The sequence below is a fragment of the Zeugodacus cucurbitae genome, chromosome 4, assembly GCF_028554725.1.
Source record: "Zeugodacus cucurbitae isolate PBARC_wt_2022May chromosome 4, idZeuCucr1.2, whole genome shotgun sequence".
Lineage (NCBI taxonomy): Eukaryota > Metazoa > Arthropoda > Insecta > Diptera > Tephritidae > Zeugodacus > Zeugodacus cucurbitae.
Window position 1 is genome coordinate 55,057,760 of NC_071669.1, and position 16,982 is coordinate 55,074,741.

The window sequence follows — 16,982 nt, forward strand, 5'->3', positions numbered from 1 at the left end:
CTGGCGTTCTGTGAGGGCGCAACTTGTTAACTTCATGTTGACGTTGTGTGGCAGGTTAATGCATTTTTAACTTAACTTAACGCTTAGTCAAAATATTAATCTCCAAAATCAGTTATGCATTACCAACTGATCGAAAAAGAAGACTTTCTCATTAAAGTTAAGCCGCTATCTATTTTTAATTTTTCGACATTGTTCGCAGAAACATATCCTCTATATACAATATATAAGAAATTTTCCCGATCCTCTATAGTCACCGATTATCAAATATAGTATTTTCCATTGAAATTTTGGTCTACATTTTTCGATCCCCACAATCTGACCCAATCTAATGTTTTCCAACTTTTTACTACATAACTAATAAGTAGTTATTGATGTCGCCAATCAAGTTTCATAAATATTAGGTTGGCAAATATCTCCCTTCCGCTCTTTTGCTCTTTATTCAATGCTTTATAAAAATTGTTACAGTGTTATCGGATTTAGTTCAAATATGCGCCGTTTCGTTCGATAATCTGTTTCCATCTAGACGGCAACTTCATAATACCCCCCTCGTAGAAACCCCCCTCCTTATTTGCGAGGAACTTGGACAACCACTTTTCACAAGCCTCTTTTGAGTTCAACTTTACATTACCAAGGGCGTTCGCCGTGAACAGGAACAGGTGGTAATCACTTGGTGATATGCCCGGGCTATATGGTGGATGCGATAAAACCTCCCTCCCCGAGCTCCCGTAGCTTCTGACGAGCCATCAACGAAGTGTGTGGTCTGGCGTTGTCCTGGTGGAACTCTACACCCTTCTTTTTGGCCAATTCTGGACGCTTCTGGTCGATCGCCTGCTTCAAGCGGTCCAGTTGTTCGCAGTAGATGGTAGAATTAAGCCTCTCGCCATATGGGAGCAGCTCATAGTGGATGATGCCCTTCCAATCCCACCAAAGCAGAGCACTGCAAAACCTTCCTGGTCGTCAATCCCGGTTCGACCACTGTTTGGGACGATTTACCGGCCTTCGACCATGACTATTTTCGCTTGATATTGTTATATGAGATCCGTTTTTCGTTGCCAGTCACCATCCGCTTCAAAAATGGGTCGAGTTCGTTCCGTTTCAGCAGCATATCGCAGGAGTTGATTCGGTCCAGAAGGTCAAATCATGTGGCACCCAAACATCGAGCTTTTTTGTGTATCCAGCCTTCTGCAGATGGTTTAAAATGGTTTGGTGACTAACTCCCATCTCCTGGACGTTGTCACGAGGTGCCACATGCCGGTCTAACTCGTTGTTTTCCATGATTTAATCGGTATTCGACGTCACAGGTTTTCATGGTTTGAATGCACGGCTAACGGTATCTTAAAACCTGAATATATGGCTACTTTTCTACATTTTAGAAAGTCCTCGAAGGACATTTTCTAATTTAAGTAGTTTATCATGAAAGCTTTTTCAAGCGCCTATAGGAGCATGATTTGAATACAATTCTAACGGTCTCCTAAACTATCTATGGTTACATTTCCATGTTTCAGAAAATCTTTAGAGACATATCTCATGAGTCATAAGTAAATACAACTTCTCTTGAAATAAATTCCAATTTCATTAGTTCATCATGAAAGCTTCTTAAAGTTCCTCTGCTTGAATGATTTGAAGATGATTCTAAAGTTATCCTAAAATATATATCTCTGACTATATTTCCATATTTCAGAAAATGTTTATAGACATTTCTAACGAAAGATAAGAAAATATATTACAATTTCATTAGTTCATCCAGTAGTCGAAACATAGGAATCTACTTCATACTTATTCATCATTTACTGGTTTGCGTACCATACCAATGCCCAACTCGATATAATATAGTTAACTTGAATATAATCAATCGTTTAGCTCTTATATAGAAGAACGGATGACACTAGTTTGGAAACGAACTGCTTAACTTAGGGTAGGTGCTAAGGTTTTCGGAAATATACCCAAGAATTAAGATACTGAAGTTTTATAGATCTTACATTGGGGTCCAGATGTCGTTATCGATTCGAGGATTTTGGACTGAGTATGTTTAAACTACCATTGGGTAAGGTAGTAACCAACGACGCCGAATCTATGTTCGACTCAAATTTTGGTAGAGTTTTAATCATAAAAAATCGAAAAATTCAGATTCAAATAATTTACTGTGATCTCAACAAAGCAGCACAACGATTAAAAAATATTTGTGAAATTCAAAAAAGAATTCTTTAAGAATGAAACAAACTACGAATGCGTAAATTTCAAACCTCAACAAACATAAGTAAATCTTTTTGACTTTTTCTTACATCTCAAGTTGTTACCTTCACATTTGCTCTCCTAATCCATTTCTTTGTATTTATTCGTATGCTTTTTATTCCCATTCGCAAAACGTTTTTCCATTAGCAACACTTTTCGGCTCACAGATTGCAGCTGTTGAGTGACTGCGCGAGCACAAGCCACACTCTATGTATGCTCATATGTATATGCTCATGTTTCTGTACTTAATCACTCACCTGTCGTACTAATTTCAGTTTTTTCCTCATCGGCCATGGCTGTAATTTCACCGATTGTATAACCTCTTTGTGCAAGCGAATATTTTCGAAGATTTGCTCTTGTGTTGACTCCTGATTTGTGCCTTCATCTGTGAGGTTTTTTGCGGTTTTTATGTGATTTTGTTTTTGTTTGTTGTTTTTACGGTTTTGTGTGTTGCCCACATTTGTTGTCGTTGTCGTTGTTGTTGGTATTTGTGTTTTTATGTTTTCATCATTTGTTGCGTTTTGTTTTGTGAAGAAGTCGCAGAGAAAAAGGAAAATAAGTACGTAAAAAATGGTAATATGGAATTGTAGACATACTGTATTGAGATGTGTATGAGTTCATATTTGGATTATGTATGGAAACATAGGAGTAATATATGTATGAACATTTATGATATATAGTTATAAGTAAGTTCATTTGTATGCCATATATGAGAGGAAAAAGATTGAAGAAAAAGAAAATAGAAAATAATCGGACTTTTTTTACGGATTACTAGACCTTATGTATAGGGTGGTCCTTTTACTGGAGTAAAAATTTAAAAAAAGAAAACAGAGAATAATCGAAATTTGTGTGGCGGGTATATCTTTTTCCACAAGTAAACACTATTTTGACAGCTGCAGATCATGATTGTTATAAAGCGTGATAAATAACTATTATTGCATCTTAGTGGAACTATAGTGCATACATTTTGGGAGGTTCAAGAGTCGAAAAATTTTATCCACTGCTGGGCTTCGAAAAATCCACCCAGATTGTGGCAATATATACCACGAATGTCACGGATTATTTCATTATTTTTTAGTCAGGTTATCTGTTATTCATTTTAAAATTCCCGATTACTTGGACTGCATCCTTGGATACCTGGATTATTCTCATAGTTCTTCCACATTCCTTCTTTATCCAAATTCCTGCGAAAGTGATCTGAGCGCGACGTTGCAGTTGGAGCAGGGTCGCGATGGCCTTTTGCAAGTTGCATGGAAGAAGATTGGGATCTTGGCATCATGGCAGGACGACTTTCTAATTAGGCTAGGTTAGGTTAAGGGGTAGATCTCCGCAGAAGCAGAGAATCTCACTTAGACAGTTTCGACTGCACATTGTGACACTCGGAAAACTCCTAACGGATCACTAAGACCCTTATGATGGGACAAAGCGCTTGTGCTCTATACTAAAGTTCTTAAGTCGGCTGATGTCGATTCCAATCACTTCGTTGGGTTCGCCGAAGATATGCCTATCAAGGTGCTTTAACCTAAGTCTGGCGAATGCTGGACATTGAAGGAGGAAGTGCATGAACGATTCCTCTTCGTCTTCCTCCAAACAGCTTTGGCAACTAGCGTCTGACTTGATCCCTAGCTTTACCGCGTACCTTATAATTACTTCGTTAGAATTGTGCAAAGCTTAAAGCGCTCTGTCGCCTCCTGAGGACCTAGGCTACTTTTTTTGAGGTGTTTAGTTGTCCAAGTGGGAACTTTTTTTATATTGTCACAAGAATCTGCCCCATAATCTAACCCTTCTGTTTTTCAGTTAGAAACATTATTTTTTGTGAAGTAAAAACTATAAAAGATAATAGTAAAAGCTTGTTGTGCGTCCAGCAATGTAAAATATGTGTGAGGATGATATCTGATTTGAGTAAAATGGAGCACTAGTTATTGATATATCCGGTTTTTGCACAATAAGTTCCATAAATTTGTTATCGGGACGCTCGACGATCTCAGTTGGATTACTGGGATCTGATATTTGTGTTCTTACAATTTTGGAATCTTGGAGAACCCTTATTAGGTGTCTAATCCATCAGATATTGAAGTCATTAAAATAAATATCGTGTGATCGACTCAAGATTTCTAGTCAGAAAGCAACAGCAAGGTCTTGAAAACTGATCTAAAGTACTGAAGCTGGAGGAATGAATTATATTATATTTATTTTGGTCACTCAGAGCATTCTTCCTTTAATTAAACAAATATCACTTATTTCTAGTTTTTATTTATGTATTAAATGAAAGTAGTATATGAACCACCCTGTATGCAATAAATATTTACTATTTCATTTGTATACATATCAACATGTCACTCGAAGAAAATCAGCAAAAACCAAAGGTATTATGCTCGATACCAATGATATATGTGCCATGTTGAGCCACAAAAACACACACTTACAAAAATAAAAACAAAAACAAAAAATTGGCAAAAAAACAAGAAACAGAAACAAGAAACAAATCAAATTAGAAAAAGTCACGTACAGCTGAAGTAATTCGCTGCTCAGCTTTGATTAGTTGCTCTCGTGCGTCGTCAAAGTCAAATGCCACAAACAAATGGGTCACGTTGGCGAGCAGGTCCCCAGTGAATGCACACGCACCCACGCACGCACGTATTTATGACATTTGACGATTTCCAGGCGACATAACAAAGGATCAAATCGAAAGATTGAAAGATTTGTTTGTTTGCTGGCCTAATTTTCGGCTTATCTGGTCTGTGTTTGCTGCTGCGTCGACAACTGTACAAATGAGCTTGTAATACGCTTGCGGTCGTAAAGCAGCGAACACGCTGATAAACACATGGCCATACATGTGCATTATGGCAGGCACTGCATTTACAGTTGTGTGCACATAAAAAAGTCACAAAAATAAAGAAAAAAAATTCGCAAAAATTCACCAAAAAAATATAAAAAAAATCTCGAAAAAAAAACCAAAAAAAAAAAATCGAAAGAAAACCGAAACGGAAATAGAGCTTAGAAAGATGAACTTACACAACTACTCCCATTAAACTTGCCTGAACTCGATGTGTAGACGCTGGAGCGTCGCCGCTCCACGGTGTCCATCAGATGATCCATTGGACTGGAAGCTCTGCGCGAATAACGACTGCCTCGCTTACCCCGGTAGCCGCGTACACTGGCGCGTCTCTGTATTATTGCCGTTACAGACACCGAATAGTCTTCTTCATCGTCTAACTCGTCATCGCTTTGCTGATTGTTGTTGTTATTATTGCTGTCGTTGGCGCTGCAACCTTCATTCAATTGACCTTGAGGCGTTGATTCTGCAAAGAAGCGGAGAATAGATTAAGCTCACTAGAGTTCATGATAGTAGATAGTAGACTACAAAAACTACAACAATAATAGATAGTAAAACAAAATGCGCATTCCAAGCAGTTATCAATGCCAAGCGAGTTGCGGAGCAGCGTAAAAGTGAAATTGCGCATTCGTCATGGCGCGCGCGGACACACACGGCGTATACGTGATTTAAGGTCTGCTGCCAAAAAATTAATAGAAATAAAAAATAAATGCTTGAAATAAATAAAAAACGTTAAATTTTATATTTCGTGAGTGAGTAATAGCCGACCATCAACATAATAATGTGGCAACGTGCGCTATACATTTCATCTCGAAATCATGCGCTCGCGTGCTATCTTCCACTTTTACGCCGCTGCAACAATCTCGCATTATCTCCACTCCTTGTGTGTGTGTGTGTGTTTGAAGCTTCTGCTCGATTAAATTTCAACTCACCAAAAGCATCCACAGGACTCGCTGCTGAATGGCACGAAAACTCGTACGGCTTCTCCTCCTGTGAACTGTATCTGTCCGTCCAACCGTTGACCATTGCCCATTGCCCAAATGCCATTTAAGCACATGTGTGCGCGTCCATGTGTTCGTTTTCCATTTCGGAATAGCGTGAAAGGATAAATGAAGAAAAGTGATTTGAGATTTGCGCCGCTTCGCTTCTGTAGGTGGCAACATGTTTGCCAGTGAAATTGGTTTATTATTACTTTTCTTTGTTGTTGTTCTCGTTTTTACTCAAAACGAAATCAATTGATTGCAAAAAGGTCACATTAATCAGACATGCAACTCTCTGGGGTACATTAGGTTCCCCGATGGCATTGTATACTCATATGTTGATTGTACATATGTCCTGCTGTGTTCGAGCATTACGGCTTCAACACTGTTTTATATAAAGTTATGTGTTTGTATGTGAATGTGTGCCTATGCTCTTAAGGATTAAATGCTAATGTAAATGAGTGGGTTTCCAATAAAATATTAAAGAAAGCCTTGTTCATGCTTAAAATCAAATCAATTTAAATGCAAAATGAAGGCTTGTAGATTTTAAGTCTTATAAAATGCGAAATCATGAGTTTATTCATTATAAATATATAAATCACTAAAAACCTGTAAGTACAAAAAGTAAAATTAATTAAAATAAATTAATGAATTAAAATAAAAATAATTTTAAATAAATAAAAAAAGTATTCGCTTTTCAGATAAAATAATAAATAATTAAGTTAAAAATATTTTACTCTATTTATTTATTATTATCTTTCTATTATGAAAATTTTAAAGAAATTTAAAATGTTTGTAATGTAACTAAAGAAGTTAAGTAGAAGTTTTTCACCTATACCTTTTGGTATGAAATTATAACTGAAATTGAATTGCCGCTTCGGTTCAGTAATTTCCACTCAAAATATGCAATATCATTAGGCGGAATCATTGAAACCGTATCGAAAATAAAATTTACAATCGAGGTGAACTCACTTACCGACCGGAAAAAATACATTCTGCAGCTAATAGATGTCGCTAATTACGAAATCATTGAAACCGCAAAATCGAAAATTTTGGTCGAAATCTATGCGTTGGTGAATGAGTTGTGGAAATTTAAAAGAAATAAACCTTGGAGTTTTGTGTAAACAATTACTGATGACGGACTAAATTATATTTTAAAATGAATATTTTGGAGACAAGAGTCGAAAAAATACTATCAAAAATAGGATTAAGTGTTAGAAAGCGATATAAAGTTGCCCCACCCGGAATAGTGAAAGAATTCTATCAAAGAATCTCAGGCGAATTAAATAATTTTTGGGAAGAAATTTCACAATAATTAAATGGTCTAGGCTCTCCAATCCAGGACAAAACTGGATTAAATGAAATGTGTAAAGCCACCACCTGTATATATTATGGGCTATTAATATGGAGAACCTGATTTTATGTTTGTAACCAAAAAAATAACAAAAATGTACAAAGCATATCTAAAACAGAGAGTGGGCCCTTCATTTAAGTAAATTTAAGTTCAGGAGGCCAGGTTTAAATTTTTTTGAACAAAGCAAACAGCGCAGACAATTCCATTTATCAAATTTGTCGCATTTGTCGATGAAGGTCGATAAAACAGTTTTACGTTCTCACTTTGTGGTAAGGTAGTTTATCGACGAAATCAAAGATTGGATGAAAATTTTCGATCGAAAATCTTTATCGTATTGAAATCGAATTCGTATCAATGATTAGGCCCAATATTATTCGAAAATTGCAAAAAAACAAAAAAAATTATAATTGAGAATGCTCTAATTCAAGAATTGTGGGGAAAATATAGGTTTAAGTTAATTTTGTGTAAATTGTTTGATTGGGTTTTTGCTAAAAATATTTTTCTTACGAATACAATATTATTGGAAAGTAGGCAATCATCATTCTTGTTTTGGTATATAGTTCACCAAATACATGCTACAATCAAATTTATTTCATTAACTTAAAAAAAAAACAATTAGTATTTATTTATTTTTGTGAAACAATAACTCCAAACGTAAAATATATTATAAACTGAAAAAACATAAAAATACCCAGAAAAATGAAAAAAAGATATTGGAGAGGAATATAGACCAGGGAGTTGTTGAGCTCCCAATTTGCCTTTTACCCTTCCTTGACAATACTTGGGATAATTTTGATGGAAAACATTGTTGGCTGAATAATTGAAATGGTTCATTTCCTTTTCAAGGATATCAAAAAAGGTATTCACATAATATTTTGTGAATCCTCGTGCTCTTGCCAATGAAGTTGCCGTTGGAGAAACGAAAAGCAAAACGCCAACTTTGGGTTCCTTTTTAAAAACAAACCCATCCAACCCATTTTTTTAGCCAGTATATAGGGTTCATATTACAAACGTAGTGCATATTTGCATACTGTACCCTACTTTTCTATTTTTGTGACTATATTTAGATTTAAAAGGCTGCTTAGGTCTTATAAAAGCGATTGTGTGGTGTTTTGTTTTGTTTTTTTTGTGACACTATTGCTTGTAAAATATTTGTTTTCTTCATAACTACTAACTTGGATTAAATTTTTAAAAATTACCTTGCATTATAGTCATTTTCGTCAACTCTGTTGATGTCTGGCATATAGCATAAATACAAAAATTTTAAATTATTTGAATCTAATTTGCCTACATGTTCTTGCGAAGAAAGTTTAAAAGTACTACTAATTCAGAAAATTAAAAATAAAAGGATATCGATGATTGCGCAGCTAGCCTCAGTTCAACAAAAATTTATTCTTTGAGGACGCTTTGTAGTGTGTTCTATACATAACATACTTAATTTTGCATGATTCCTTTGCCTTACAATAAAAAAAAATTAATTATATTTTTATTGAAAAGGAACTTTTAAGATAAATCCTATTGAAAACTGTACTGACGATTACACCATGTGTTGCAATTCGCCAATTTCTCGATGTATTCAGTTTTATTGAAATTAACTTAAGCGAAGGTTTCTTCAATTATTAGTAAATAGAAATTAATTTTGAGCAAATTATCATGGAATATTTAGAGAAAAATTTACGTGATTAATGCCACACTCACCTTCTTAATCTGCCGCTCAAATAATTGGCATCCGCTGACTCCGGTCGTTGTCTCCAATCGTGTTCGCTGGTGTCGTAGGGCGGTGTGGCCCAAGTAACAGATAACTGGTGAGGTGAAGTTACACCCGCAGTTGGTGATGTTATGTCCTGGTGAGTTAGATAATTATATCACTTTAATATTATTTATTATAAGTTTGTATATTAATTATTTATTACTTATTTAGTATACTTATTTAACGATTTCATTAATATATTTAAATTTATGATTTTCTGGTCTTTTTTAGCCAAGTTATATTGAAATTGATTGGTTATACAGTTTTAAAACATCTCAGAGCCTTTTGTGTTTAGAAGTAATGGAATCATTAGGTGTGAATTACTAATCATTTTCTGTTAATACTTAAAATTTTGTATAATTTTATGCTTTCTGGTTTTCAGGTCCTAACATGGGCCTAGGTGTGTCGACAAAAAAACCTTAAACCACTAAGATAAGTATAGAGACAGAAAGTTATATTTAATATTTTGCTAAGAGGTTCTTTAAATAGATCTAATCCTTATTGCCCACAATTTAGTTTGGTTCTGTTATATAACGTTCTATAATGATTTATCTACTTTTTACAAGTATCTCTTTTAACTGTAAATTAGTATTAAGTTTTCGGCGGAAGCTACTTTACAGTCTCTTGTATGATTTTTTTAACTTTGAAATGTTTAAACTTTTCTGAGGTTGGAAACATTTCATATTAATTTTGGATTAAATCAGAAAAAGTGTTGAACTTAAAAAAGAACAGCGAATTCTTGACATTACGTAAAAAAAAAAAACAAAAACTTTTAAATGGTTTCAAATTGAGAGTCCGAATTTATAATATGTTTTTGCAATGGCAAGGTTCGATTCTGTAACAATTTTCATATTATAACAGTTACTCCATCGCAGGAGACGTTATTTTGTACTATTTAACTCATGAAACATATTTGTTTTCAAATTAAAGGATTTTGAATTGAAATTTGATTGAAATTCTCTAACTCGAATCACCATAATCCACAAAAAAAAGTCGAGTAAGAGAGACTTCGAGTTATAGCAATTTTCATTAAAAAATAAATTTTTCAAAAAGCTGTAATTTTTGAAATATAAAAAAAAATTATTGACAGTTTAATTATTTACTTCGCATAAAGTTTTATTTAAATACGTTAAAATATGTATTCTGTAATTTTGTTTCTTGCAGTATGATATTAATAACTCTTGACGTCTATATCCCATGCCTTTGTTACATGATTTATACAATCCATAAATGTAATATCATACTTTTTGTTCGTCTCCATACGATACAGAGGGATTCTTTGAAAAAATCTGCCCCGGTAATAAAATTTTAAATTTTTTATTATGTCCTGGTCAAAAAGTTCGATTTATGGATGGAAATTAGTATGAAAGTTGCCTTCTATTGCCACTTCAACAGTTCAAGTTATGGAAAACTTCGAGTTAGGGATGTTTGAGTTATGGAAGGAAATTAATATGAAATTTAATTTCGAAACGCTATTGTCAATTCAAAAAATGTTGAAGAATCTTAAAATTTTTAGGAAAAAATATTTTCGTTGTATTTTTACCTATATAATTTGATTTGTATTAATATTTAAATGCTTTGATTTATTTGGCTTCCGTTTAGCTTGTAGTCTTATTAATTCGTTTCAATACGACTAGTTTTTAAGTCGTCATGGAATATTTGTATGTCAAAATTTCGCAGTTTTTTTTGTTTTATTAAAATTTTTATTCGTTTTAAATTTCATATATCAAACTTTTGTTCAAAATTTTTTCAACATCAACATTTTAATACTTCTTGTAATAAATATAAAATTTTTTGCATATTTTTTTTTTAAATAGATTGCTTTATTTCAAATACTAATCACTTTTGCTGATAAAACACTATGAATGCTATTAAACGTTCTAATACTTGATTAATCACTAATATTTGGTTGGAAATGCAGTTTTTATTTATTTATTGTTTTTTTTTTCTTAAACGATTTTTTAATGTTTTTTACTTTCAAATTTCATAAATTTTTATTTTTTGCTTTATAAAAGTATTTTTTTTTATTTCAAAAAACCAAATTAAATTGTTTAGTTTAGAAAATTTTTATTCGATAATTTTTCACAATTTTATATATATATTTCTTGTTAATTTTGTTAAATTTTATTTAATTTTTTGTCAAGATTTTTATATTTTGTTATAACAGCTTTTCTTATTTATTCAATTTATTTTTTTTTTTGAATTTTTTGGAAATTTTTTGTATTTTAATATTTTTTTAATAATTAATAATGTTTAATATTTCACATTCATTCTTTGCTATAATACTTGTTTTTGAAATTTAACACTGCTTCCACATTTTTATAAATCTTATATTTCACTAATTTGATTTTCTAAGTTTTTCACAAATTATTTTTAACAATTTTTTTTTTAATTTCTTCGCTTAAAAAATTTGTTTCCGAATTTTCGCAAATTATTTTTAATTTTAGACGACTAAATTTTTATTTTTTCTTGCCAATAATAACGTTATTGGCCAGTTGTAGAAATAGAAAAAGCGTTTATAAAAATCAATTCCAATCTCTATTCAATTCAATTTCCGTTTCCGATTCCGCTTGCTTGGCCAGTTCGAATAGCTTTAGTAGCGGTCACCACCGGCTGATTACGACGACTGAATGCCAAAGTCAAGAAGTCAAGCGGCTCCACATCGAACCGACTCCACACCAGATCGCGCGGACACTCCACAAAATGCCAATCGCCGTCGCGAACAGGGCAGCGCTGCGATTCAATTTTCCATTTTTTTCATATGCTCTCACATATTACTATGCTTGTTGTTGTTGTTGTTGTTGTCGTTTTTTTTAACTATACCGAACATTGAATTAAATTTTTTCTAATAACAACTACAAATGCAAATGTGCCATGAATATGAGTGAAAGTATGCCATTCGAAGTAGGCACACACCCAACCAAGCGTACACGCGGCGGAGCCAGTCAACAACCGCCAATCAAAGACCACTCCACTGCGTTATGCTTGACCCCCCTCACACCGTTACCGCATTCTAAAAGTAATGTGAAGACGACACAAATCCAATTTCAGCGCGTGTGTATGTGTATGTGTGTGTCTAAGTAGAGGTGTGAGACCAAACGCTCGCCCAGATAACGGTTAATCAACATACACGACACAGACAGTTACGAAATGTGCAAAAACAAAAACAAAAGCAAAAACAACAAGAAAGAGCAGTGCTAATAGTCATAGCAAAACCATAAGCACAATTACAATAACAACATGTATTGTTGTTGTTGTAGTTGTTGTTATTATTATTATTTCATAAGACTGAAAGAAGACGAATGAGCCGAAGCATCGCGAAAGGCATTTGGAGCGACGTCGACCGCACTGTCAGCCGCAACGTCAACTCTAATTCCAAACTGTGACACCTCAATGCCAAATAGGATTGGCGGAGGTGTTCATGGTGTTGGTGTTGTTGGCGGTGTTGAGGTGGAAATTCTTTTGAATTTGAATTTGAATTTCAATCTGGCATATAGCGGGTTAAAGTCGAAAGGCTTGTATGCTGAAATTTTTCATTGTTTTTGTTGCTTTGTGTCATCCATTAGTTCACCACACATTAATTTCGTGCGGCTGGGGTACACCGCGGCGTATGAGTGTCGGCTGAAATGCCTTTAATGTGTATAGCTATGAAGTTATATATAAGTGTGTATGTGTATGGCTAATAACGGCACATTGAACACACCACATGCGCCTCAAATGAATTAGACAGACATACATATCTACATATTAATTTTAATATGTTTTCGTTACACACAGCTGGACATTAATGGGCGCTGCGCAGCAACTCCGAACGCCATATAACCGCTAGCATGACTGTTAGAGTGCGGCGACTAACAATTTTTATGGCACAGTCATCGGTCGCATGTAAATGAATGAAAATCAAACATGCAAGGGTTGATAAAGAAAATCGCAAAATTCTTATGGTTGGAAACTGCTTTCTATAAGAGTGTATGTGAATGTATGTGAGTGTGAGTGTAGTGTCTTCAATGTTGGCGTGGCTTGAAATGGCTGTCTGTGCTTGTAATAAGCATCGTGTGACACACACATATAAACATTTTGTGTGTAATTATTAAAAAATATTCTGACTTCCCGCGCTCACAGCTCACCCACAGCTCGCGTTTGTCTTTTATCGGTCACAGCGCTGAGCGAAGACCAAAAGAATGTCTGTATATATACTATATACGTATATCTGTATATCTGACGGCACTTATATATATGTAAGCATGCTCTTCACAGACAAATTAAAAACGCGAATAACTAATTTGCAATACTATAATGAAAAAAAAAGAACAATAACAAAACGGTTAGTGGCTTAGCGCGTGCAAAATATAAGCAGAGTGAGATAATTTGCAAAAAAAAATAATTTTTTTGTTTTTTTTTTTTTAATTTTGCCGGCTTAATTAAAACAGCACTTCTAAGGGCGCATGGCGGATATGCACATAAAGAGGAGTTTATACTAATAAATATATTCGAATATAAAGAGGATGTATGTATATAAAGAATACATATATTCTTATGTATTATAACGGGTGATTTTTTTGAGGTTAGGATTTTCATGCATTAGTATTTGACAGATCACGTGGGATTTCAGACATGGTGTCAAAGAGAAAGATGCTCAGTATGCTTTGACATTTCATCATGAATAGACTTACTAACGAGCAACGCTTGCAAATCATTGAATTTTATTACCAAAATCAGTGTTCGGTGTTCCGCTTTTTTATCGACAAATTTTGTTCAGCGATGAGGCTCATTTTTGGTTGAATGGCTACGTAAATAAGCAAAATTGCCGCATTTGGGGTGAAGAGCAACCAGAAGCCGTTCAAGAACTGCCCATGCATCCCGAAAAATGCACTGTTTGGTGTGGTTTGTACGCTGGTGGAATCATTGGACCGTATTTTTTCAAAGATGCTGTTGGACGCAACGTTACGGTGAATGGCGATCGCTATCGTTCGATGCTAACAAACTTTTTGTTGCCAAAAATGGAAGAACTGAACTTGGTTGACATGTGGTTTCAACAAGATGGCGCTACATGCCACACAGCTCGCGATTCTATGGCCATTTTGAGGGAAAACTTCGGAGAACAATTCATCTCAAGAAATGGACCCGTAAGTTGGCCACCAAGATCATGCGATTTAACGCCTTTAGACTATTTTTTGTGGGGCTACGTCAAGTCTAAAGTCTACAGAAATAAGCCAGCAACTATTCCAGCTTTGGAAGACAACATTTCCGAAGAAATTCGGGCTATTCCGGCCGAAATGCTCGAAAAAGTTGCCCAAAATTGGACTTTCCGAATGGACCACCTAAGACGCAGCCGCGGTCAACATTTAAATGAAATTATCTTCAAAAAGTAAATGTCATGAACCAATCTAACGTTTCAAATAAAGAACCGATGAGATTTTGCAAATTTTATGCGTTTTTTTTTTAAAAAAGTTATCAAGCTCTTAAAAAATCACCCTTTATATCTGATATATATTTATCTAAGTTAATATTTTTTTGTGAGCAAGTCATTATACTTTTTGCACGCACGTGCCAAAAACACACACCTAGACACATATATATGAAAACGAGTAAAAATTCATCAAGCTCTAATAACAATAACTTGACTTCGCAACAAATATATATACCTAGCTTGCTACAAGTGATTTATCAATCTCTTGGGGAAACTTGTGCGGATTTCTATTTATGCGTTAAAGTAGGAAATATTTGTTAGACATATTATTGCAATAATAAACAACTCATACTCGAGTTAATCTTCAACAGTATACTAAGGATTTATCATAGCTATAGAAGGCCAATTCACATATGAATTAAATAAAGCAAAAAATAGAATATGGTTGTAGTGCTTGGGTCTACTTATAGCATGCAATTAAGAGGCTATACCAGTGTGACATTTTCAAAGAATCGATTTTTTTAATTTTTTGCTTATTCGATAGTTAATACTTTCGAAAATAACCCGTGAAAGCGGTGAGATTGTATCTTCTAAAGAGCCACCATTCGCTGGTACATGCAGCTATAGTTGAAATTTTAAAAATGTTTTCCTCGAAACAACATTTCTCAAAACTGCTGACATCATAACTCCACGAGAAATTGACCGATCGACTTCAAATTTAAGCTGAGTATTCTTGAATATATTTCCGATCTTTTTGATTTGTTGAAAATGGTCAATTTCGGCCGGAATCATGTCAGCAGTTGAGGAACTCTTTTTTTGGTACCTCCCAAGACAGCGTATAACTTCGTTAGTATTTAATTTTTTTGTTAAAAAAAATCTTATAATATAGCTGAAAATATACCTTTTAATGTCCAAAAAACTTCGGAACATTCGATCGAGTACTTTATTTAAAAAAAAATCACGTAAATAGCCTAATTTTTCATGGGTTACACTGCTATAGCCCCTTAACAACAGTTATGAATAACACACTAATATAATTTAATTTAAACATCTCACTTTTTACTTGAAATCACTTTGTATTACGTTCGGACCGACATTGAAATCATCTTGAAAACACAATTTGTGGATTGTGGAACCAAAGTCGTTTTGACCGACATAATGTGTTTTCGATGCGTTTTCATTGACAGTTTACAATTTATTTGTTTGTTTAAATTTTGATCAACGAGAATGATATGTTTTAGAATCTTTAATATTTACTTATAATTATTACTAATGATCGTGTTTTATAGAATCACGACAAGAAAATTTTAATAATGAAGGTAGCTATTTGTTCTGGGCCCGCATAGAGCACACATCTTATTTTGCCTCAATTAAATTAGGAGCGCTTACTCCCTCTCACCCTACGAATTTATTTTTTTTTGTACTTTTGTTTTTACTCTATTCTTTTGAAAATTTAAACAAATATTAATTGATAAATTGTGTATGGCAAAATATGTCTTCCAATTATATCGACTAAACTAAATCAGACTTCGATTATAATGAGTGGAATGTATGTTTTCAAGTAGTTTTCAGCGAAAACTGATTTCGTTTGACGAGTATTGAATGGATGAAAATACAAGTTTTAGAACGAAAACCCATTTTTGCCAATGAAAACATGTTTTCAATGTCGGTCCGAACATAGTATTAAAGTGAACTTGTGGAGCACAAGCAATGTACTCTTCATACCGGAGCTAATAATCAAATGTGTGCAAACACGAAGGAGTGAGCTGATAAAATTATGGCAAATACGCAAGGAAATCTGGGAAATGGGAAACAATTAACTTTGGCAATGAGATTGCTTTATCAGCCAGCTTTGAAATACGAAGTCTTAAAAAAATGGCCCCAATTAAGCAAAGAAAGTGCTGTTGCGTTAAAACAATGCACGAGTCTTGCAAATTACTACAAAGTATTACCATATTCACATATCTGAAGAAAAGGTTAGGTTAAAAGGCAGATCTCTGCATTTGTAGAAGATCTCACTTGTACAGTTATGAGCACTGACTGTCTTTAATTGTACCAAAAACTCTTAATGGATCAGTAAGACGCTCACGGTTCGCTCAAAGCGCTTGAAATCTATTACAAATTTCTTGAGTCGGCTAGTGTCAATTCTACTTAAATCGCTAGGTTCGCCAAAAATGTGCCTATAAAGGTGTATCAGCCTCAGTCGGTCAAGCGCTTAGATGAGCTTGCATCTACGAACCTTAGTCTCACCGCATGTGTACCTATCGGACAGTGTCCAGTGAGCACATCTATGATGGCGCCGAGATGGATCTTGTTAAGAGAAAGCAGTCCAAATGACCTTTTGCGCTCCACTGCGGGACAAAAGAACCTCGAAACTGCACGGGTGCTGGTTGTTGTCCAGTGTGAGGTCTGTAAGTCCA

The 16,982-nt window shown here is 34.3% G+C and overlaps 2 protein-coding genes across 2 annotated transcripts in view; one reads left to right on the top strand and one right to left on the bottom strand.

The window, feature by feature from the left end:
- LOC128921571 (uncharacterized) overlaps positions 1 to 16,982 on the top strand; it is a 163,703-nt gene that overhangs the window by 37,241 nt on the left and 109,480 nt on the right. The window lies entirely within an intron of this gene.
- LOC105211077 (transmembrane channel-like protein) overlaps positions 1 to 16,982 on the bottom strand; it is a 57,477-nt gene that overhangs the window by 22,937 nt on the left and 17,558 nt on the right. Inside the window, exons 2-5 of the mRNA XM_011182349.3 lie at positions 9,101 to 9,246; positions 6,001 to 6,071; positions 5,271 to 5,534; positions 2,490 to 2,617 (exon numbers count right to left, since the gene is read on the bottom strand). Of these exons, the coding sequence (XP_011180651.3) occupies positions 2,490 to 2,617; positions 5,271 to 5,534; positions 6,001 to 6,071; positions 9,101 to 9,246 (609 nt within the window). The remainder of the gene's footprint in view (positions 1 to 2,489; positions 2,618 to 5,270; positions 5,535 to 6,000; positions 6,072 to 9,100; positions 9,247 to 16,982) is intronic.